Genomic DNA, 25,834 nt, shown 5'->3' with positions numbered 1-25,834 from the left:
TAGTGACCTCCACGCTGACCTGCAGAGACCACTGTCTCAAGGGGTGACAGACAATTTAGTCCTTTATCCTTTTGTCATTGGAAACGACTCCACTGCCATAAATTCTAATCAAGTCAAACTGGATGGCAATTTAACGAAAAAAAAAATCTTCTAATGCATGTTTCTATGAGAAAGATAACGGAAAGGAAAGGGAAAGGAAAACCCAATAGCTAGTACATTTGCTCGCTAGGAAGAATCACTGACCCAACTTTCAACCCTTTTGCAATACTTCACAGATAAATGACATTGAAAATACCCACCCTTACAAGTATCATTGCATGCAATTTCTTTTAACCTAGAAACACACAGTATCACGAGAGAAAACCAACCATCAATTTTTATTTCAGGGACAATGTTTATAAATGGGGTTTGGTTTGGTTTGGTTTGGTTTATGTCTCAGTTCCCCTGCACTGTGGTACAAGGCAGCAGTGAGCCACAGAGACTAACCCAGCCACCCAAGGTAGTTGGGACTTGAAGAAAGCAATCATGAGGTTTAACTTGAAACAATAAAAATATTCCCAGGAGGAAGACTGTTAATAAATCATCCTCCGAATTTCAAATCTATAGGAGAGAAAATATTTAGGGCATGTTTTATATGGCCTCACTTCTTCTGCTGAGACTGCAAGGCAAACTTTAGTACAGATATTTTTCTGGGGATATATATTATTTTTATCCTTTTCTGGGGCCATTTTCCTCAGCAAGTTGTTGATGCTCCCATTTGAATTTTAGCATCCAACTTGACTGAATGCGGAACACTGAATTCTTGATGGGCATAACTAAAAACGAAGCACCACATTGACACGCGTGCTATAAATGTCACCAGAGAAACACAGCAACCTCTTCCCTTGGAGATTGTATGCCAAAGGCCAGTTTCGGGAATGGCTTCGAATATGTACATCACTCATCACATAGTAAATGACCGGCCCAGCGTGGCATCACTCATCCGATCACGCAGCTGAAACACAGTCAGACACAGAGCCAGATTCTCTGATAATACCCCCTGACATGCAAGTCTACTCTCCTCCACACTGTTTCCTACGGCTCAGAGCTTAGCATAATACAGTGGTGAACGGAAGAAAGGAATAGCTGTTCCACAGGCTTTGCGAGAATAAATAATGCACCACTTAACGATATCACAGAGAACGGGGCTAACCACATGCTTCTCAATGAAACGTGGATTCATCTCTCCTAAGTGTACTTTAGTTTCCATGGCTGTTCACGTTAAGCAAAACATTACCTCTGATGTAATTACTTTATAAAACACAAGGGCCCTTTTCTGAACTTTCTCCTTAGGCTGGCATATGGCTCCCAGTTTCTCCTTCTGGTGTTCTGAGCTGCTCAGAGCACTGAAAGATTCTGCACGGTATGTCTCCCTTTGAATGCTGCTAAGTGCAGAGGGGCAATTTAAGGAGAGGCGTAAAAGGCCCAAGGGTTCCTGGAATTTCCTTTGTTTATCCATAGAGGGCATCAGTATGAGCCTTTCTGCTGTAGTTTTGGGCTGAAGGGGCCGTACTGGGAGAGAAACAGACTTGTCCTCTGGACTGCTAATTTCAGCAAGACACAGAAGGGGGCACTGAGCCCCAAAGAAACCCATTGGTACTGAAATTTCAGGTACAATGAGAAAACGGGGCTCTTCTTGTCTCCTGTCGTTGGCAAATGTCTCTCCACAAAACGGAACCTATCAGGATGCACGTGATTTGTCCTAACCTGTTCCTTTCATTACAGAAGCTCAGTTTTCCAAAATACAAGGAATGTGCTGTAAGAACGATGGTTTGAGAGAGGATGTTAGAAAAGCGTTGGGTGGTGAGAAACCTGGATGCTCTCAGTTATTCAAGAAGAATGTAATTCTTCATTACCAAGTAAAGAGTATAATTTTCACGGTATATAAAAACAATAAACTTGAACATACTCCTGTGAGATAAAAGAACGGTGCATGGAATGAGTACCCATTCAGTGTGGCCAAAGTTGCTGAAAATACTGAGAGAGAATTATTCTAGAAAATTTCACCCTGTTACACAAACTAGAATTCCTAATGTTAATTTCCCATAATATTAAAAGGTGACAGCACAGGAGACCTGGCAGCTAAGGAAACCTCAGGGAAATTGAGATGCCTTCCTTCTGAGGCACTTTTTAATTTTTTCTATCTCGTATGGTCTCCAATTTTTTTTTTAAGTTTTCAAAACTGCTTATCTCTTGCTTTCTTCTTACCGAATTGAAAACTGGAAAATATTCACACTGTGTTTGAAAAGCACTCTAGAGACCAAACAAAATTAAGTGAATAAACAAGAAGTTTTAGCTGTTAGGTTGTAGGTTTTGCTGGGTTCTCTCTCACAAACTCTGAAGATGAGCATCCAAAGTAAAGATGCCCAGATCCACCAAGACTTCTAAACTACACTGTGATTCCTTAGTTTACCCCATAAAGCTGTTACTTAAGGTATATTTTCAAAGAACTTTTAATTCCAATTTCTTTGACCCTCCTCCCAGCCTTTTTAAGCTGATTTCTCTACACATGCCAATCAGTAAGAGGTAACATCACAAATCTATGACAATTTTGAACACTGGAAAATCTAAATAAATGTTGAGAAGTCAAATTAATTATCCCTCCATTGGTTTACTTGGAAAAAACAAAACAAGTTGAGGTTTTAAGTCAAAGTCTTACAAATAGCATTTACTTTTCAAAAGTGCACACAAAGTTTAGGAGCACATAATCCATTATCTGCAGTTGTGTTGAATTCACAATTGATCACTTTTTAAAAGTCCAAGTGCTTAGTAGCACATCCAACATCAAAGAAGCTAGAGCATGGCTTTCACATTCCTGTAATTTACAATTTCATCTGACTTCTCTCACTAACCCCTTGAAACGAAATGAGTATTTCAGGACATAACTCTTCCCACACAGATAAAAACTGAGACCACAGCAAAATATTTCTTTAGAGTGAAAAATGCTAAAACCTTAATGCCTAGGTATGGAAAATTTATGTCAGAGGTGGTAACTGTTGCTTTTCGAAGAAAGGGTAACATGACAAAATTTCTTGAAACTGGACTCTCTTACCCTCTTAACTATAAGACAGGATTTTACCAACAGAAAATCTGAGACAGAAAGTTTGTCTGTGACACCCCTCTGATGTTCAATTGAGTATTTAAAACCAGAGGAAATCTCCCCTGTTGAAGCTGGCCTAGAGTTGCCAAACTATCTTAAGCTGCTTTCTTTCTATAGGTTTAAAAAAAAAAAACTTATCTTTTTAACTGATTTAGTGACTTTCTTAACAAAGCAGTCTATACAGTGATGTTGTGTTTTTTTGAAGTTTAGGCTCGTGACTTTTTAACCTGAGACCAAGTAGTTCTCTGCCTGATATATAGATATATATATATATATATATATACACACACACACATATACACACACACACACGTATATATCAGGTTAGAATATATATATATGTATGAACAGGTTAGTGTGTGCTATATGTGTGTATATATAGTATATATTTAATGTTGTAAGTACATAAACACTTGAAAATAATTAAAAGCAAGTGCTTCAGGAGCAGCTGTTCTGCAAACCTAACGTCACTCCATCCCACAAAGTGCTTCTCCAGCAGAGACATCCATCACCATCCATCACGCAGTCACGCACCTCAGCAGCCCACTTCCCTTTCTGATTAGAGATCACAGTTGCTTGAGTTGGCTTACAGAGTGTCATCTGTCTGAATGACAGATGTCTTTGCTGGAGTGGCACTCTGCTTGTTCCGATTTTGTTTACCGAAACAAAGATTTCTAAAAAGGTTCTGGGCTGCTTGCCCAGATGAGGTTTAGGATGAGGCTGTAAACATCTGTTAAAGGGGAGAGGCGGACGGAAGGGAGGCCAAGGACCTAGTTTCTCTCCCCATCACCCTTGTAAAAGAAGAGAGATTCATTCTAATTGCAATGACAAAACGTTATTTCTTCGAGCAATCCCCGTGGCCACCTTTGTTTACCTGGCCGAGAATGACCCGTATTGATATTTTTCAGTTCCCCCCCTCTTGCCTTTAGACCACAGATAATAACACTTTACTCTCCTTCCCCTTAACAAAAGGCTGCGAAGCCACCCGAAACCAAGTCGATATTTATTCAATAAACGTTAACCAATTCTCACAATGGAACTGATTTCCTGATGATTAGGACCATCTTCTTTTTTTTTTTTTTTTTTTTTTTTTCCAAATGATTTCTAGCCTGGGGACCCTAGCTGTCTTTGACCAGTCCAAAGAGGGCAGGAGGAAGTTCCTTGTTGGGAAAAGTTTGGAGGACATCCTCCCAGCTGGCCGGAGTCAGCCGCGGCGCCTTGGCCCCTCCAAGATGCCAAGATCCTCTTTGGTACTTAGAAGAAAATTGAATGAACAAGAAGAAGAAGGAAAAAAAAAAAAAGGGGGGGGGGGTGGACTGCTCTTCCGGACAACAGGGTAGGAGTGAAATGAAATACCTAGACAGACTTACCGAAGAGCCTGCTGGGAGTGTCCTCGCTGTCATTTGATTCCACAGGCACAAGCAGGGGCTCATTCAGCTCGCTGTCTGAAGTAGCAGCCTTGTCCTCACCTCTCAACTCCGCACTCATTTCACTCCGCACTGACAGCAAGGGCTTACTGACTTGTCCAGCTATCATTGGATCCTAGGATGGGGGGAAAAGAGTGAAGGGGAGGAAAAAAAAGTGGCAGCTTTAGTGTGCGTGTCCTCTCTCTCCCTCTCCTCTTCTCTCTCTCTCTCTCTTCCCCACACACGCACACCCCTCTCCCTCTCTCCTCTCTCTTATCTCTGGCTGCGCCCGCTGTTATTGCTGGCTGCAGTCAAGTGAAGAGCTATTACAGATCCGAGGAGTTCTCCATTACTCCCCACCCTATTAAAGCTCAACTGGCATGTGAGAGATTCAGGAGGCTTCGGAGAAAGAGGAGAGGGGAGAAAAGAAAAAAAAAAAAAAAACTTCTTTGAAAGCAACCTAACCAACACAGCTTTAATTGTGGCATGTGCTTTTGTGCGAATGTTTTTACACCTTGCGCTGTCTTTAATGCAGTCAGGGGAAAAAAAAGAAAGAAAGAAAGAAAGTGCGGGGTTTGTACTTCGGCAACACACTAAAAAGAACGGAGCACCCTATGGGGGATCCACGGGCTATTTTAGGAAGCCCTCTCCCTGGGGGACAAGCAATTAAACCCAATCCCGAGAGCAGAGAAAAGAGAGACGGAGAAAGGGGTCCTCCCAAGGCTTTCAATGGAATAAAAGAGATTTCTTATGTAAATTCTCTAAGCACCCTTAGAAGTTGACTTTGCGGGTCCCAGATTCGGGACAGAAGCTGACCCCAAATCAAATGAACACTTTAAAGCAAACAAGACACAGCAAAATCTAGGAAGGTTGGTTTTTTTTTAAAGGAATTGGAAAAATACTTACAAACTGTGTTCAATAATTCGGATACCTAGAGCATCCTATGCCCAGAGCGTTAAAGAAAAAGAAAACAAAACAAAAATCACATCCGAATAGGCAAACTCAACCCCCCAGCAACTGAAATCTGCTTTATCTTCAGCTCATTACGGAGGGCACTTTAGGATCAGCAGTATTTTCCAAGGGTAGCCTTTTATCCCATTTGCAAACTAAGAGGCGTGCTACTGTTGTGGCACGATACCGGATGCAGAAGGGAAAGAAAAGCCAGAAGTGCCCTTTTTGCGTTATCTGGGAGCTATTTATTGCCAAGTTCATGCCTAAATGGTTCCTGAGCAGGAAACAGGTGACCAGCGCAGGAGCAGGTGGGGCGGCACGCTCTCTTGTCCCATCATTTACATGGGTTGCAGTATGCCTGTGGGTTTTTTTTTTTTAATGTATTCATGCCTGAAAAGTGAATTTGATATGACACATGATAATCTATGAAAATGTTAATCAATACAAATAGTTTAAGCTGTCATCAAATGCACTTCTTTAGTCAATACTCATCCCACAGAAAACAATGTCACTGTCACCAGGGCTTAATTTGCACAGGTCTTAAATATTGGACTCTGTGCATCAATGCACTTCTTCTTCAAATACTGTAGGTAAACACATTTTCTCCCTATTTAAGGCTGAAGCACTCAGCACGCATTTAGCCAAGCCGAATCCTCCCTTTTGAATACCTTGATAGGTCCACTGGAGGGCAAAATTAATACTTAATTGAATCTCACAGTCATCAAAATAATCAATACTTTTTTATTATTTATTCTTTACAGTCTGTTGACTGTTTCAAACCTCTGAGGGAATGGTGGAAAGGATTCATGGCTTTGAAACACTGTCATTTAACAAGGTAATTTTCGGTGGGGCATTAGGGGTTGTGAAACATATAATAAAACAAAAATGGTGGCTTATAATAGGAAGAAAGAAAAGAATTATATTTCTGCCATCTAACAAAACAGGATAAATAAAAAAAGCAAGTGCAGAGAGAGAGAGCGAGGAGGTGGGGGGGGGGACGAGGGAGCGAGGAAGACTGGCTTTTGAAGGGTTTTATCATATCAAGAGCAGAGCCGAGCTTTCATAATGCTGACATTTCTCATCCTGACAATCCTAAACAAGTGGAAAGGATGAGATCCCAGATATCATCTTTCATCACATTCTCCAGCTTAAGAACCAACATGACAGCTTCTCTCCCCTTTACGCTGTTAATTACTAAATAAAATACTACTCACTGTCAGCATCAGATTATTGCAGATAGCAACCACAAACATCTCTCCATTGTCTCCCCCCTCAGAAAAGGGGAGACCTACCTTGATCTCTTCAGAAAATAAATTAGGCTTGTCTCACCATATGGTAAAATTATTTGCAACGGAATCAATGTAATCAATGCGGTCGATCCACAGTATTGTCAGCCTAAATTTGCAGGGGATAGATTAGCATTTCATTTACTGTGTTTGGAAGCTGCGATTGGGAGTGTTTAAAAATGGGGGTCGTTGGGGGGGGGGAGGAATGGGGCAGGCAGAGGGAAAAGACGATGCAAAATTCTCCAAATCTCCCCAAATTTCTTTCCTATATGTATCTAAGAAAGAACACATGTTTGGATTCTTCTGATTCAGTGAGCAGAGTGGGCTGAGGAAGGAAAGGGAACGTGGCTTTACCTCAGAGCATCACGTGAAGTAAAGAGCTCAGGTTTAAATTCTAGCGCATTCATTCTACTTTATAAAAGCTTGAGCCCTCAATCTCTCTGATCTAAAGGAGGCGGCATGACTTGTACCTTTGAGATACCCAGTTTCTGCGGCCACACTGCTCATTTGAGCAATTTTAAAGGTGGTGTTAAAGGTAAACTTGTGTTTAGAGTGACATGCCCTACCCTCCTGATAAGCCAACCATGGATATTAATGTGTCCGGGAGTATCTTGGTAGACTTAAGAAAAGAATATTCTAGTCCCACCTTATCTGTAAATGTTCAAACTGAACCCCGAATCATATAGAGGAGCCAGAATGCAGCTGCTAAGTTCAAGGGCACTTAAGTCTTTATGATGTTCAGTCTGGCTGATGTGGGCAAAGCAGGTACCGGCAGATGGTGTCTGTTCACCGACCATTAGCTTTTCTTTAAATTCCTTTTATGAACTTCACCCAAGTCTAGGTTCCCAACTAGTGCCTGTTAGTGACTTGAACTTGGACAGTTCAAGAGTTTGTCATTCAAGGACACATTTGATTTTCATCTTATAAAACCCTTTACATTTTCCATGATGCAGCTATAGCCCACCTCCCTATGTGCCTGACGTGGTTAAACAGCAAATCCCCAGTGAAACAGACAGCAGACAGCTTTGAATCACAGCTGCCGCCACTGGGTGGGTTGGGGGGGTGGGGTCCATTTGAAAATGTGTCACAAGCAGGAAACACTGCGCACAGTCTTATAAGTGATGGGGGAGTACTTTCAAGCAGCATTTGGCTTGGAAGTCCTTCTCTCTTTGCCCAAAGCGATGGCAGTCTGTAAAATCCTTTCTCCCAGAGAAAAGATGGAATTTTCCAACATGCACGCACCTATGATGGGTACTTCCAGGAATGTAAGAGCTACAACTTCAGCATGTACCAGGATCTCTGCAGCAGCAAACAGGGACAGAAAGAGCGAGGGCAGGCAAAAAAAAAAAAAAAAAAAAATAGAGCTGGTGAAGACCTCTCACTTGAAAAATCTGAAATTATCACCACTAGCGTCAAAGAAGCTGGGACTTCTCTGCAGTTGGTTTCTTGGTGGCCCTGATCAAAGAAAGTGACTCATCCAAGATGGAACGGTGTCAAGTATGAACAAGAATAGGACATGCATGTGCGAATACAGGACACTCCCAAGGGTCATAAGAGACCTAAGAGCCAGACAGTAAAAAAAAAAAAAAAAAGAAGAAGAAGAAGAAGAAGAAATGAGGAGGATGTAGATTCCATTAGTAAAATCTCAACAAAAATTTTCACCATGTCCTGCAATGAAAGGACAGCAATCATCATCAGAATCACACAGTAATTTTTAAAATCTCCTTCAGGAAATGTTAACAATAAGAATAGGTCATTTTTATTGAATGCCTTTACCAAGTAGGCACCTCAGATATATTTAATGTCACTCAAAGTATGCAAGGTATTAACCCTATTTTAGGGATAAAGGACTGAGACTCAGAGACATTAGGAGACTTAACCCAAAGCCACACAGCTAATAAGTGGTGAAGCTGTTATATTGAACCCTAGTAGATTCATCTCCAAAGATGAGCATCTTTTTATACAGCACCCTCTACTGCGTGGAAAAACTGAGGTTCATGGACTAGGTGACCCATGAGGTTTCCCAGAACTTGAATTATGGACCTAGAAAGGTGTTCAAGCCTGGATAACCGATTCCCACTGCATATTGTGTATAATATCTTTCTTCCTTCAGACTCTAAAAACAAAACACCTGTCTGTCTGTTGCTGCTTGGGTGGAATCCAGGGGGCGATAGGGTGTAGGAGACAGGACACCAGACAGTGTCAGACATCTGGGGCTTGTACCCAGGTTCACGCTCTACACAAACTTAGCAATCACTTAACCACTTTCACTCTTGGTTTTCTCATCCGGAAAATGAAAAGGTTGGAATGAAACAGTATTTTTCAAAGTGCATTCCACAGAACACTTGTCCTAAAAGAGATTCTACAATAAAGGAGTTTTGCAATCATACCCACGCGGAAAATACAGCAGAAAGGTCTACTGGGGAAAGAAACCAATTCAACTCTGCTTAACCCAGCATTTCCCAAAATTATCTGACCATGGAAGACCTTTTCCTTTAAGTCTTCATTATATAATCTAATGGATCTAGTGCTTCTTGAAACACCTTAAAATGTGCCCACTTAGCTTACAGCTAATGTATCTTATAGCTCTAATTTTTAACCATACTACAAACGCAGGCTAGAAGTCTTCAGCAAGTTCACATCTATCCAGTGCTTCACATTTTTATCTAATTAATATTCTTTACAGTTTATTCACACACAGTTATACACAGCTTAGTATATACTAACTGTAAAAACTCTTCTTTATATGCTAATTTTTGATACTCTTTAACATAATTTAAAACTAAGGATGTCCCCATGTATTTCTGTTGTAAAATCCTTATTTGAAGAGCAGATATAGGGCACTAGGCAAGGGGAAGAATTCAATCTGGGCTATCACCAGGCTGTTAAAAATAATACCAGATAAACAAAGATATACTTCAGCTAAAGGTCTTCAATAATTCAACCAATGGAGTTTTTGCAAGCATAATCATTCTCATCTTATAGTCAGAGAAACTAAAGATAGCGAGATTATTAACTCAGCAAAGCATCCGTGTCTGGTCGCAGCCACGTGATGGAAATGCCCTCACCCCTCTAAACTGAGCTTGAACTAAGTCCAGCATATTTTTATGTACATACAAACCAACTATGAAGCAGGCAATCAGAACAGCTTTGAGGAAAATGTAAATAAGACAGGCAGGCAGGCTTCAAAAATCCAAGGATGCAATTCATTTCGCTGCGAAGCACCAGAGTATGGCAAAGTTATGCTCAACAGATCTATTTCTCCAATTCAATAGAAAAATTATATCCATTATAAAGAAAAAGGAAAAAAAATGTATTGGATTTCCCTCCCCCCTCCTAAAATGCCACATTTCAATTTAGGAAACAGTAGAAACAAATTACCTACAGCCAGTTTAAGATGCAAAGACAGCATCATATTTTGTGTTTAATTTCTCCCACTGAGAAGAAGTAAAAATCAAAATCACAAATAATGAAGAAGAAAGCAGACCTTAGTGTGTTTGGAGAAAAGGAATTTCAAGTGCGGATTTTGTTACCTTAGTCATGAAAAAAAAAAAACCCACCATTTTTTAGTTTTCTTTAACCAATGATCAAATATTATTAAGGTTAGTTAATGAAGTTAGTTCTCAGTATCATACTTAATATACTAAAGAATGTTTTTTCCCAAAAGTTACAAAGAATTTCTAATTTTTTTTCATTCAATACTTTCTCCTTCTATCAGTAAGTTTTAAAAAGATATTCTATTTGACTTTTGGAAATAAGACCATAGTTATTTTTATGAGTTTTTTAATTGACATACATATAGTTGAAATTTTTGAAAATCAGTGAAGATCATGAGACATTAAAACACCACAAATTTACCCACTAGTTATTATTTTATTTCAAATATCACTTCCTAGACTTCAAACAAAAATTGTTTTTAGAAAAGCAGAAAATTCCACATTTTTCGCAAATACTCAACAAAAATTTGCATTACAACAAATTTAATTATGAAGCCCAACCATATATCCCTTTGATTATCCTAGAATGGATTTTCACAACAATATGTTGCTCCCAGTCTAGATCGCCTTCTTCAGCCCAATATTCTCAATGACTATTTATTTGTCATTGCTCCACTTTTAGTTAATGTGACCAACCAACATTGTGCTGAATCCTATCCTATAAGAAATAAGATGAGTATTTTGTGAACATCAAACACGTCATTCAAAACTCAAAACAAATGATGGGTTTAGAGAGTGAAGTACTGAAGAGACTTCAGGAGACTTCAGGAATGTCCCCTGATGTTAGCACCTGCATGACCGTCAGTGAATCACCGTGTCTTCCATCTTGGATTCCATACCAACATGACTTTATGTATCTCAAGGGTAAAATGTGAGGCCTGAGTGAAGTAATGTACAGATAATGTGTACGAATATGTTTTGAGAAACAGAAAGTGTTACACAGAGAGACCAGTTTTCACCACACCACTTCCCTCGTTAAGACATCCTGTTGACTGTGGGTTACTCTCCTCTCCATGCCTTCAAAGCCTAAAATATGTACCTTCTGCCCCTTTACAGAAAAGGTTTCCAGACCCTTGCGCTCTACCCTGGGTTCAGTCAGTTGCCTTAATCAATATTCATGCTCCAGGGCTGGTATTTAATCAGAAAGTCCCCAGTCCGGGTTTGGCCACCACAAATTCTCCAGCTACTTCGGTTCACTGTCCACCACTCCCTCACCCTGCATTTTACTAATTCCTATAATTTATATTAATTTTGAGTGAAATTGTTGATCGGCATTAATAGAGATTAGAAGTGAGTTCTTATTTGGTTAAATTAGTCATATTCAAGATGGATGTATTGGCTAAAATATATTGGAGATGTTCCCCACCTTCGCTTGTGTGGAGCTAGATAGTATTGAGAATCCAGCACATCCTGTCGCCTATGCTCCTGGGGCCAGTGATCCAAGGCTAGATCCCCAAAATGTCCCATGGCCAGTCTTTGGCTCAGAGGCTTCTAGCTGCCGAATGCTGACCATGAGAGAAACACATCTTACTTCTAGAATCTTGCCATATCTGCTTTAATAAACCTTCTATGCCAGGTGTGCTCAGTTCACCCCAAATGACAGAGAACTGTGACTTTATCAAGCTTACAGACAGGTTGAACAAACTATTTGGGGATAATTAATAACTGGGATAATATTTTGGGATATTTAATAAATATCTATATGTGTGGCAGCTTCTGGTCTCAAAAAGATGCCTCCCCCATCTCTAATCATTCCTGACTACCATTATCTACCAAAAAGAACCCAGTAAGTGTGCAAATAAAATCTGGCTTAAGCCACTGCAACACAACCCACACTACTGGGTGATGACCCGCAGTGTCTCAGGGGCAGGCAAGGTCATTTACAGAGTGAAATAGGGTCCAGAACCCTTGTTCACAAGGCTCCCTGGACAAATTACACTATTTGTTGCCCCCACAAATCCCCAGCTCTTTATCTAGGGGATATTTAGTTAGGGTGGATGTTCAGAATCATCTTGAAAGGATAAAATAAGAATGCAAAATATCTGACTTGCTTCGCTGTCAGAGGATGGTGTTTCATTCCATACACACGGTCTCTTGGTCTTTTTGTTGAACCAGTTAAGTATACAACCTCCTTCTCCTCTGTCAGTCACCACGTATGGTCTCTATCTTTCTCCAAGTCCCACCATGAGTGCCACATCCTCTTAATGATGCTAATATTATAGAGATGACTCCAATTAAAGATTAGAGCATCAGACACAGCTGTGTTTAAACACAAACAAGCAAATAAACATAGGATGAAAGAAACAACATCATAAGCAATCAAACAGTAGTCTCCTGTTCTGGACTTCTACAAAGCATCTTAGTGTGCAGTTAGACACACTAACCTGGAACATCTATAGCTCCTTTGCCCCCAGGAGGTTCAAATGACTGTATGGGTGATGCTTCGAGTATACTTATCTGGGAAGAAAGGGAGACACTGGTATTGACAACCTAATAGCACCATCAATTCAATTTCCTGCTGCCTTTGTGAAAAGGCATCAATAAGAGTTCAATCCAGGCTCATCTAGGTCTGGTCTTTTGGTAATGGGGTTATACAGTGGTATCGACATTGCACACATGACCCTACATTCATACACTCTTCATAATCTGATGGCTTCAAGTAAGTATCAGGATTTAATCAGAAAACAACTCAGATTAAAGTGAACTTGCATTTAGAGACTTGAAGGGACAGTTACTTAGTAGCTACAAAGAAAGAGCATCCTCTGCCTGTCCCAAAGAGCTAAACTTCTAGCACCTTAGAAATTCTAAGAGGTACTATGTGTGTGTGTGTGTGTATATATATATAAACATCTGTATCCTTTTGCAAAAGTGAATGATACAGTGGTTCCCAGAATGGAAAGACGCGGTCTTTAGTCTCAGAGTTTTCAAACTGAGCACTGAACTGAGAGGGCTTAAGGTTTTTAGGGAAGTACCTCCAGGACCTCAGAGGAGACAGGGGAGGACCCAAGTGCGCATTCCCAGTTTTTAACACCATATTGGCTTCTCTCATCTATTCTGTATGGAGTCCCCCGTGTACCTGAAGAAAGGGTTTCACAGGTCGGCCCATGTTGCATATTTGCAATGCATCGCAGATGCAATAAAATCATGACTGTTTTTTGGTTGGTTAATCACTTACTTTTCCAAAAGACTTCAGCATTAGACTCTACGGCTGAGAAGTCTGAGTCCTTCCCAGGGGGACACAACTCAGAATCCCCAGTACCGGGAGCCCATACAGTGCCATACCAAACAAGCTCTCAGTAAATGTGTTTTGATTTTGGTTGTGAGGAAGGAAGTGCGAAGGAAGGAAAGTTAAGGGGAGGAATGTCAATATTTTTTAATATTTTCAACACACACTTAATCTTGTCTGAAATTACCCAATATGAAACGAAGGCCTCACTTGGCTGTCTCCCCTGTCTGGCACTGCACACACATAACCCTGACCCACATTCCACTTCCAGAAATGTACATTTGGTTTTGTGTGATTGTGTTACTTTGTTTTACCATAAGACAAAATAGAAGAATTGAATCGCAACACTGAAAAGCAAAAGGAAAGTCTTTTTTTTGTTGTTTTCTCCTTAGGACTGAGGTTGAATGGGAGACAAGCTACCCCTGGTCCAGGGCATAAGCTCAAGCAAGCAAAAGCATCAGTGCTGGACTCAGGTGGCCCCAGAGGAGGGCACGGCCTGCCCACCGTGGGCCTCAGCCTCATAGCTCTGTCCACGCCTCTCATTCAGCCTGGAAGGTTCTGCTCCTACACAATCCACTCCCGCTCCCAGTGCCCTCGTGGTCATCCAGAGACAGTATCATCAAACACGCACTGTGCTGTGCATTAGAAAATTTTATTACAAAAATTCTATCATTTTTCTCAGAGGCAAATATTCATTTAAACAAATACCACGTTCAATATGTGGATACATCGAATTCTGAATAGCAAAGGACAGACAGTTGAGGAGAAAAACTTTTTATTTAAACTAGCCAGTTCCTGCTCAGTTCAAATTTCCATAAATAAGTAGAAAACTCCATTCTGCCCCCTGCTGACGGACTAACATGCTTAAAAATCTATTTCGAAACCTGAAGGTTTGGCAGTACCTTCTGAGTTGGGTCCAAATCCTGCTTAACACACCAGATCCTCCACATTTGACTGGGCCTAGCTTTTCTAAGGCCAAGGATGGACAGGCAGTGTACAGCCACAGAATGTTCTGTTCAGATGTTTATAATGATTGTAAACATATCAAGGTGCTTTTCTGGCAGGTGGCAATAAAGTATCAGGGGTTGCCTGGTCTAATTTGCATGGAGATGCTCCCCCTTTGGCCCACAGTGGGCAGACTGTGACCACCCTCCCCGGGAACCTGACATCCCTAGGCCCACAGTGCCAGGGTGAGAACTTGGGTACTGGGGCCAGAGAGCCCAAGCTCGGGCCTAGGGTCACTTTCTACTCACTGAAAGGCCTGGGACAAGGACATTACTATGTTCCTCTGAGCCTCAGTTTTCCTGAGAGGAAATGGGAGTAGTAACAGTACATGCCTCATGGGATAACCTTGCAGATTACATTAATAATTTGCAAAGAGTGCTTAGAGCAGGCCAAGTGCATAGTAATAATGCAACCAAGCAGGACCCTACTGTCATCAGTGACCATGACACCGATGGGTCATAACTCAAACTAAACAACATTGATATAAGCAGTTACAATGGTGTTTGTAACTGCTTACGTGTATGATGTCTTAAAGGGTCTTTCTCATGCTCGTGCTGACCAAGGTTAGGCTGGAGAGGAGGTAGGCTTAGGTGGTCTACCCAGTCCCCTTGGGGTGCTGGTTCTGTGCACAGGGATCACTCAGTGCCCTGCTCCTGCCCCCAGTGCCCTCCTCTTGGCCCCTTATGGTTTCCTTGCATCCTGTTGTTCAAGCCTCAGGCCTCAGCCTGCAGCAGGAGGTCCCAGGCCTCAGCCTGCTTAAAAGACTAAAAGCATTTATCCATCTGACTTTAAACTGCACAAGTTTTTCTCTAGAGCTCTTTTCCACAGAGCCCCTCCGTATGCACCCTTTGTTCTAGGTACAAGAATATTAAGAGAGTCCCAAAGCCAGAGGTGAACTTCATACCCAGCAGAGGGAAGGGGACCGTTGCAGCTGCAAAAAAACAAGAACAGTTTTGCAGCAGTTTGTTACCCTGTATGTGATCTCTATGGAAACTAGCTCTGCCCTTCGAACTCTTAAACTTTTACTGTAAAACCCCCTGCCTTCTCTCCCCAGGAGGCTCACAGTCTTTGAAGCATTAGCCCACTGTGACCTTGTTTGCCTGGCAAAGAAATAAAGCTGCCTTTCCTACTTCATCCAAAACTCTGTCCTCGAGTCTCAATTCAGTAAGCGAGGTACGGAGGCTGTGTTTCAGAAACAATAATAAGAGATGAATATACTGTTCAATCGATGTCTGCAACTTTGCTGGCAAAGTACGAATACACGTGTATTTTGTCATGGAAAATCTCCTTAGCCTTCACCCTATTTTCAAAGAGGTTCACGACCCACCTCCTCATCTCCCTGCACAAAAAATCAGTAAGTGACCATTGCCCAGGAGCAGGGGCCTGTGGCTGCCTCCTCCTACTCCAAATCATAGGACAGTGTTTGGCCATGGTCAGCCCTCACTAAATAGCCACTGATTTTATTTGAAAAACAAAAACAGAACTGATATCTATAAATGATGGAAGAAAAACCAAAAATTAGTTAGACTTTTGAAAACTAAATTACTTCGATGTCTCTTGAGAAGCGATTTGCTTCATAAATCCTAAGGCCTTATCACTTTAAGAATGGTCAGGGGGCTGTAAATTCTTTAGAATGGCACCCCTGAATTCAAACAGTATCTGGCTTTTCATTTCCCAAGATTCCTGTAGCCACGGTCTCTCAAGGAGCCATTCTATCTCTGTGCAAAAGGCCATTGTCTAATTGATTTCACTAATATGTGTTTTCCTTTCCTCTCCTTTCAATAGCACAGGCTGGACACTAATAACGTAGGCTGCTCTGTCGCGACTTCCCAGCCTTCCTAGCAATCTGGGCAGCCTCCTCTCGGCCAACACCAGTGCCTATGGAGTTTTCCTCTCCTTTTCTGCCTTGGGTCTATCCAGGGCTCTGCCTTGCCCCAGCTGCTCCCTTCCCCTCCCTCTCCTGTAATCCACTCTCCTTTAATATTCCAAGGGTGACCCTTGACTGTCCTTTGAATGCCACTCCAATTCGAAAGGCTTCTGAGCTTTTAAGACAAGCAGAGATAACGTAATTCCAAGGAGATGGGGGGTGTGGGGAGGGAGGGAGAATGTGATTGGAAAGATTAGCTAAATCTTCTCATTCCTAGGGATCTGGACACTCACAAATACATGAACTGGGAGGGTTTTTTTTATAGGTTCTCCCCACCTCCTCAGCTATCTTATTAACCTCTATTAAAAATATTTTGGTTTCCAACCCCAACCATAAAAGGAGACTTAAGTAAATATTTCTTTAAATCTCTAGCCTTTGAAATCGAGGGCAATTTTAAAGCAAGGCTGGCTTTTATTAATATTTATTTATGTCCTCTTTAGTTTGCGTGATTGGGGATGGCTCAGAATCAGGGTCTACTTAAGACAAAAGTGATGCAATTCAACAAACATCTATTCTTATATCGTCATGTACCAGCTGGGCGAGGGACTATGGGGAATGTACGGATCAAGAAACATTTGCTACCATCAGAAATTTCACTGTCTACAGACATCACTAAGGGAATGGTACTCAGCCTCTTCTATGAGAATCATATACTTTCTTTCACAGATACAACATTTTCTTGGCATCCCTTCTCTTCCCTTTCTGTAAAATGCCAGTGTATACTAAGCAGGTGGGCCGTGCATGCACACAGACACACTTAACAGACTTTCTCTGAAGCACTGTCTTAACATCATTACAGGTGCTAATGAATAAACATGTTGCTCCACCTAGGGAGTCTTTTCTAGGCTTAATTCCTTATTTTAGGGCCCTGATCTGCAACTAATGACCAGCTATCTTTTGACTCACACACTAACACAAGGTATCAAGACAGCCATCTGCAGGATCACAGGCAATCGAGGGCTGCATGACCCAATGGAAGGGAGGAAGCATTTGAGCTACTGCTGTATGTCACTGAGTATCTCCTTTTCCAATAAATTTTTAAAAATTTTTTTATCGAAGTATAGTTGATTTACAATGTTGTGTTAGTTTCAGGTGTACAGCAAAGTGATTCAGTTATTCAGTTATATATATATATATATATAATATATATATATATATATATATATACTTCTTAAGATTCTTTTCCATTAGAGGCATTCAATATCTCAATAACAAGATATTGAATATAGTTCCCTGTGCTATACAGTAGGTCCTTGTTGTTTATCAACTTTATATATAGTAGTGTGTATCTATTCATCCAAAACTCCTAATTTATCACTCAGTGTTTCTCAAGAATTGCTTCCTGAATATCCTTAAGCACCTACAGTAGTGAAAAATGGGTAATGTGCTGTCAAGAGGGAAACAGACTTGTTTCAACAGATCTGTAACACACCCTCATAAAAACAAAGAGAAACGGATGTGCTGAAGTCTTCATAAACAACTGGCTCTTTTCAGTGGGTTTAGAAGCCTCCACTTTGCCCCATTCCCACCCCTCCACCATTAAGTTGCTTGGAAGAATGTTTCCTAGATTAAAAATAAACAATTTCAACTCAATGCCGGCTGAATTACCCTGAATCTATGTACGTGGATCCATCCCACTGACGTTAAGGTACCAGTGCCTCGAGACGGTTCAATCACCCATGGCTGGAATGCAGCCTCATTACACAGTCCTCTTTCATTCCGTTCCACTGAGCTCCTGCATGATGTCTCCCCACGCACATGTACTTTGCCTGAAAAGTTGGCTGTTTCCTGCACAAAATACGTGAGAAATGCACTATTGCCACGTCCTCCTTTCTTGCTATTTCGGCGACAAGGGCCCAAGTCTCTTCCTTTCTCCATGCCCACCAAGAGATGGGTCCTGCTGGGAAGCTGTGTGGGATCTGTATTCTGCCTGCAAGGCTCGCCCTTGACCTCCAGATCTTGAGAGGGGCCACCTGGGGGCATTCATTTCCTGAGCATGTCAAGCAAAACTCTAATCAAACCTGCAGAGTACTCAGTTAACAAAATCAGAAGGAAATCATTTTTGGATTAAAAACAAGCAGAAAAGTAAATTCAAATGAGCACTGAAATCAACTAACAAATTCCCCAGTTTTTGATATAAAAATAGGTCTGGTCAATTAGGATAGATTTTTTAAAAAATTGAATGAGTTTTTTAAATCCAGTGGAAAACAGTTGGATTCGTTGTTGCACAAGGAGTATTGGAGATTCTTTGCTCCTCATTTAACTTTGATACTAGGAGTGTTTTTAATACTATTTATTTATTCAACAAATGTGTATTGAGTGAGTGCTATAACCACTCTCCAAGGTGATGGGAACACATCATTGAGCAAGACAGGTCAAGTGCAGGCCATCCTGCAACTGAAATAACTTTGAGGAGACTGACAATAGCCAAATAAACAATTCAGCAAACACCATGATGCTGGTAGTGATGAGTGCTAGGAAGAGAACTTAAGCAGAGTTAAGTGTGGGGAAAGTGTGGGTGGGTAACACAGAACATGATCAGAGAGGCTGTGCAGATAGGGGACCCTTGAGCAGAGGCCACCATGAGCAAGGGGAGGGGCATTTGAGCATCACAAGGGACACTGAGAAAAGATTCTGCCTGTTCAGTGCCCTCAAGGGACCAGTGGGCTGAAGAGTCTGAGAGGGAGTGAGTGAGCGAGTGGGCCTGGTGGGAGAAGAGAATTGGATGCCAGGGAAGTAGCCAAGGGCGAGGTCGGGTCTTCTGGGCCATTTAGGGATTTGTAATTCCAAGCATGAGAGAAAACTATGAGACGGTTTTGAGCAACATGTGACAGGATCTGATTTGTCTTCCAAAAGGCTGCTTTGTGGGGAGGAAAGAGTGAAGCATAGAGGGAAATGCCTTGTAGTTTGGGTACTAGATAAAAACATTTCTTGAAAATATACATGCAACTCAGTGTTCATAGCAGCACTATTTACAATAGCCAAGACATGGAAGCAACCTAAATGTGCATCAAGAGATGATTGGATAAAGAAGTTGTGATATCTAAAATAGACATACAAGTTTCTTCTGTATAGCACAGGGAACTATATTTAATATCTTGCAGTAACCTATAGTGAAAAAGAATATGAAAACAAATATATGTATTTATATGCATGACTGGGACATTATGCTGTACACTAGAAATTGACACATTGTAACTGACTATACTTCAATTTTTAAAAGATACAAAAAAAGAGAAGTTGTGATACACACACACACACACACACACACACACACACACACAATGGAATATTACTCAGCCATACAAAAGAATAAAATCATGCCATTTGCAGCAAAAGGGATGGACCAAGAGATTATCATACCAAGTAAACTAAGTCAGACAGAGAAAGACAAATATCATATGATAGTGCTTATATCTTAGTAGAATCTAAAAAATGATAAAAATGAACTTATTACATAACAGAAACAGACTCATAGACATAAAAAAAAATTGATGATTACCAAAGGAGAATGGGTGGTGGGAGGAATAAATTAGGAGTTCGGGATTAGCAGATACACACTACTATATATAAAATAGACAAACAACAAGGTGCTACTGTATAGCACAGGGAATTATATTCTATAGCTTGTAATAACCTACAATGGAAAAGAACATGAAAAAGAACATGAATCACTGTACTGTACACCAGAAACTAACACAACATTGTAAATCAACTATACTTCAATAAAAAATTTTTCTTAACAGCTTCACTGAGATCTAATTGCTACACAAAAATGGCACATACTTAATGTATACAACCTGGTGAGTTTGGACATACACATCTGTGCATGAAACCATCACCACAATGACACATTCCATCACCTCCAAAAGTTTCCTCCTTCCCCCTTTAAATTTTTAGTTACAAATAAAAGATTACAAAATGTCTACTGTACCATATAAAAGATGTTATTTCTATGGAACCAGCAAACATTTCAATATCTCGAATCTTACAAAAACCCAAATTCAAGTCACATTTTTTTCTTGCTATCTTACCTCAGCAGTCTTTATATCAACTTGATTTCTTATGAGAAATTAATTCAATGGATCATCTCTCAGCTTTACTTGCCTTTGCAGAAGCTGCCTTGGCTGCTTCCTTCTTGCTTTTCAGGGTTAATTCAATTATTGCCAAAGTCAGCCTGGGCACCTGTGGCCAGGTGAGGAAGGGAGGAGGTCCCTAACATCACTGAAGTCCGTTTTTGCTGACACCTGACTAGCTCCCAGCGCAGTTTTAGAAAAGTCACTTTAAATTCTCTGAATGTTTTCCTTCAGCTAAAATAAAATGTTACGTCCCAATGGGTGTAACTGTAAGTACTGTAAAAAGAACATCGCCTACAGGACTTTTCAGGCATTAATACCCCACCTTCCTGCCCTGAGCATCGTTTTAGGAGTCTCTGCTTTACCTAGAGAAACAAGTCTCTTCTAACACACTGGGTCACTTGCATTCTGGACTTTTTGACCTAGTCCCACATGACAAAAAGCCCCATTTCCAACTGTTAATGGCATTAAGAGCCTTCTTACTGCAGTTTTTGGATCCAGGGTGGCCCTAGCAAGAAGCTTGTGCTTTTTAAGTGTCCACTTCAATCCTACCCCTTCTCTCTATAGTCATTCATCTGACCCGCAGTGGGTCACGGTTGCCAGGGTTCTGTATGTTTCAGGGCAAATGTGTAGTCCTGTTCTCTACAGCCTCCAACTGTGATTCTCAAGTCCTGTGGATTAGAACCACCTGGAGGGGATGGGGTGACAGGGTGAAATACAGATTCCTGGATCCTTCCTTGATCCTGCCCAATCAGAATCTCAGAGGGAGGGGCTCAGAAACCTGTGCTTCTAACCAGTTCCTCAAAAAATTCTTCTGAACACTCAAGTATGAGAATTCCTACCCTAAAGGTATATTCTGAGGAATAAAAAGGAAAGGGTTACCAAGTTTCCCCAACATTTTAGGGGGAAGCATGCCATAGCAATGCACAGATTCATGATAATTTTAAGTAAAAGAACAGTTTTTATAACTTCTTATTCTGTCCTCTGAGTCATAACATTTGGGGTCTTGAACTATTTATTTCACGTTCTCTATATATCAGACTTTATCTTTTATCCTTTCAACATTGTCATTCATCTTGACATTCATATCTTAAGCACTATCTTTTCATCCATATCTACCTTGAATTTTGGTTTAGAAATATGGAACTCATTGTAGGAATCTTTGAAAATTATGTATCTCTGCGCATGTATATACCTATGTATGTATACACACACACATATGTATGGGGTTGTCTATAAATATATAGTATGTCTATATACAATCTTTGTTATCTTTGTTAATGCTCATAGATCCACATTGCATATACAAATTAGTATGCTGCTTTTATAATTCACTTTTCACTCAATAAATAGCTGTTAGAGAACTCACAAGTGCCACCAGCTAGCACGTGGAGAACCAGCTGGGCACTGTATCTGCCATCACAGACGTTATTATATTATATTGTAACCACGTTCTCAAAATTAAGTATTATCCAAAATTGTGATTTCAGACAACTAGATAATATTTACTCTGATGGATGTGCCATCGCTTAACTCTTTTCTAATTGCAGAACATTCTGGGCTGTGACCTTTAAAATGGGGTACGTGCATACAAGGAGATATACAACACAAGGCATTGAGGTGCAGGAAGAAAGTATCAGAATTTCTACTGTTATTTCAGTTTTTTCAGTTCTACTTGGTGCATTATTTTTAGAGGTAAAAACATACAATACTAAAAAAAAAAAAAGCCCAGTAAATACATAAACTTACATATATTATGAATGCATGGTAAAAATTATTTTCATTGATAAAGCTAGGTTATCACAAAATGTTGCAGTCCCTTGATTTAAGATGTGTCCAATTAGTCACACAAAAATAAAATTTTGACGGTTTTAAACATATTCTCAGGAGTGAAATACAAGTAAAAGAGCATGGACCAGTGCCAAATTGCCTTCTAGATCAGTTGGTGGAAAATTTATGCTCCCAGTGTCTGAGAAAGCTTCTCTTTCATACTATCTTTAAATTTTTTTTTCTAATTTATTACATGGAACCTGGCGTTTTATTAATGTTTTAATTTGCATCTCATTAGCAAGGCTAAATTTCTCTAGTTTATTAGCTAATTAAGTTTCTTCTTTCATAAATTACTCACATCCTTTGCCTGTCTTTCTGTTGGTGTCTAAGTATTTTTCTCCTTGAACTTTGCATAGATATACAGGAGTGATAATAATTATAAAAAAAAAAACGATGGCTGGCACATCGTGTTGAGCACTGGGCTGTGCTATAAACAGACTAAACAACCAAGAGTGTTATGATCCCCATTTCACTGAAGATGAAATTGAGATGAAGTTAAATAATATATAATTTGGCAGTCTTCCTGATTCCAAATCGTAAGAATTCCAAATATTTTTTCTAGAATTTGTTATCCTTTTGATTTTTATTAATGTTGATTAAAAATATATATTTTAAAAAATCTTATCCAGTCATATTTATCAATCCTTTGCTTTATGTTTTATTCTATTCCTTTAATTATAAGAAATCACTCATGAAAAAGCATAAATATTCATCAATTTTTTCTACGATTTTTTTTAAGGTAATTCTAGAATCTAGCTGGAATGTATGTGGGTATATGGCATCAACTGACAAACTTACAGTTTCCCAAATAGTCAATTTTTAGAGTACAAATAGTTGAATACCCATTGGCATATTATGCTTTTTTAAAAAACAAAAACTAAGCTCTAATGGAAATTCAGGTCTGTTTTTGTACCATATAGATGTGACCATACATAATACGATATATATGTATTAAGTATATAATGTTATATGTGTTACATATTATATACTTTATATCCTATATATTATTATATGTTATATATTATTGTATTTTATGTGTTATATAATATACATTTTAGATATTATAAGTATAATTTGTAAATATAAATTATATCAGCATATATTTATATATGTATTCTGTTATGTAATATATACTATAGAGTGAAAATCCTCTTTGTATTCTATTCTTCTTTTTCAAAAACTTTCCTACATATTCTCTGCTTTTTTTCCAGATGAATTTTAAAATCATTTTGTCTAATTTTAAAATCAAATAGATAAATTTCATCTTTATTATATTCAGTGTCACCATCAACAAACTTTGCTCTCTTCTTCATTTATTTAAATTTTTAAATTATTATCAGTGATGTATATTTTTATATTGATTGTAGACACATTTTGCTTAAAAATTTCCAAAGGTCTTTTTGTTCCTTTTATAAATAAAATCAATTTCCCTTTCTGGGATCAAGTTATTCATGGTTACTGCTCTTATTTAGAAAAGCTACTGAGTTTTTGGTTGATTCTATTAGGACTGTATACATATTTTTATATCTTTAACAAATAAAAATAGATGTTTCCTCCTTTGTATTTATGATCATTTCATATCTCATAACACTGTAAGAAAAGTAGTGAATAATAATGGTGGTATGAGACCTTGATGCTGCTGGTGTTTCACATACGGAAGGTATTCTACGAGTTTTGCTGTTGGCTTAAAGATCAGCTTTGGCATGTAAGAACCTCCCAGATCATTACGGAGTTTTTTGTTTGTTTATTTTTTAACAGAAATGTCTGTTTGAAGTATGGAGCTTTCTTAGAAAACTAAAAATAGAGTTACCATATGATCCAGCAATCCTACACCTGGGCATATATCCAGAAAAGATGAAAACTCTAATTCAAAAAGATACATGCACCCTAGTGTTCACAGCACCACTATTTACAACAGCCAAGACATGGAAGCAACCTAGGTGTCCATCAACAGATGACTGGATAAAGAAGCTGTGGTGTGTTTATACAATGGGTTCCACACACTTTGAACAGTGCTAATGACTTTTTTAAAACCTTCTTCTGATTCTTGCTATGAATCACACTTGGGAGCTTGTTACTAATAGTGTTCGTAATAATCTTTCATGTTCCTCGTTCTGTAGCATCTTCTTATGCATCCGAACTGTTTTTTTTTTTTCCCTCTCTCTTATTTATCTGTACATCAAAAGAAAGCTATCCAGACTGTTATTTACTAAGCTAAAAAGTGATTTTGGCCCTATTTTCAGAAGCCCACTTAAGTGAATCACCAAATCTTTCTTAGCTCTACACTGACCAGGGGTTGGCTTACATATGACTCCTGGTCTCATTTGCAGAGTCTTATGATTTGTCTTTTGTCCCAGCTATGACCGTTTCCCTCCAATGACCACATTAAAGATTATGTCATCTATGAAAGTTTTATGCAGTAGGGCTTCGTTGGAAATGGACACTGAATCTTCTTCTTTTCCCACTGCCTGACTTTCTGACACTGAGACGGTACATGAGAAAGTGCAGCCTCTAGCCGTGGTCCTCCTCTGGCTCTGCATGTATCTCTGTCCCCACCCATCGTGCTCATGTGGGCAAAACTGCATCTCAGGATGTAGCAGGAGATTGCCTCTACCCTCTACTTTCCACGTCATCACTTTTGGCAATAATAAAGTCTGACCACACGTAAAAGGTGAAGACAAGTGATGGGAGATTCAGTTTGACCTGTGTTCAAACTGCCTCAACATGTGATACTCCATGAGTTCTTTTATTCCATCGTTCTCCATGTGTGATCTGCAAATCCCTGAGGACCCCTGAGGCCCTTTAAGGGAGTCTGCAGGGGCAACGTTAATTTCACAGTAATGCTATAATATTATAGAGTGAAGTATTTTATGGTGATACCTCAACATTAGTTGCCTTTTCACTGTGTTGACATTTACACTCATGATGCAAAAGCAACAGTGGATAAGCTGCTGGTGTCTTGGCATAAATCATAATAGTGGCACCAAGCTACACCTGTGGTCTCCATGAACTTGCCTTAAATTTTTTTTTTAAAGCAGAAAACAGTTTCTCTTTAAAATGTCCTTGATGGAGTGGCACAAATTATTAATTTTATTAAACTGCAAACCCTGAGTACATTTTTTTTTCATATTCTGTGTGCTAGACTGGGCAGCAAACACAAAGCACCGTGGCTGCACACCAAAATACCATGATTGTTCCAAGAAAAAGCGTTGGTGTGATTGTTTAGTTGCATCCTTGAAAAATCAATGAAAGATATGATTTTTTTGGCAGGCATTTTGGGGGGAAATGAGTGAAATGAGCCTGTCACTTCAAAGAAAATAACTGAAAGTATTTGTTGCCAATAATAACATTCACGCTCTCAAGAGAAAATTAGAATTTCGGAAAACTTACATTTGCCACCAAAAGTTTGAGAACTTCCCAACACGTTAATGACTCTTTTGGTGAAATAAGTGGTGATGTTAACAAAAACATTTTTTTTTTTGTATTGTGTA

The 25,834-nt window shown here is 39.6% G+C and overlaps 1 protein-coding gene across 1 annotated transcript in view; it reads right to left on the bottom strand.

Moving 5' to 3' along the window:
- Positions 1 to 4,917, bottom strand: part of POU6F2 (POU class 6 homeobox 2) — a 326,831-nt gene extending 321,914 nt beyond the window's left edge. Inside the window, 1 exon segment of the mRNA XM_074367687.1 lies at positions 4,510 to 4,917. Coding sequence (XP_074223788.1) covers positions 4,510 to 4,675 — 166 coding nt within the window. The 5' untranslated portion in view covers positions 4,676 to 4,917.
- Positions 4,918 to 25,834: the final 20,917 nt, after the last annotated feature.

The sequence above is a fragment of the Camelus bactrianus genome, chromosome 7 (assembly GCF_048773025.1).
Source record: "Camelus bactrianus isolate YW-2024 breed Bactrian camel chromosome 7, ASM4877302v1, whole genome shotgun sequence".
Lineage (NCBI taxonomy): Eukaryota > Metazoa > Chordata > Mammalia > Artiodactyla > Camelidae > Camelus > Camelus bactrianus.
This window is presented reverse-complemented; position numbering and strand designations above follow the sequence as displayed.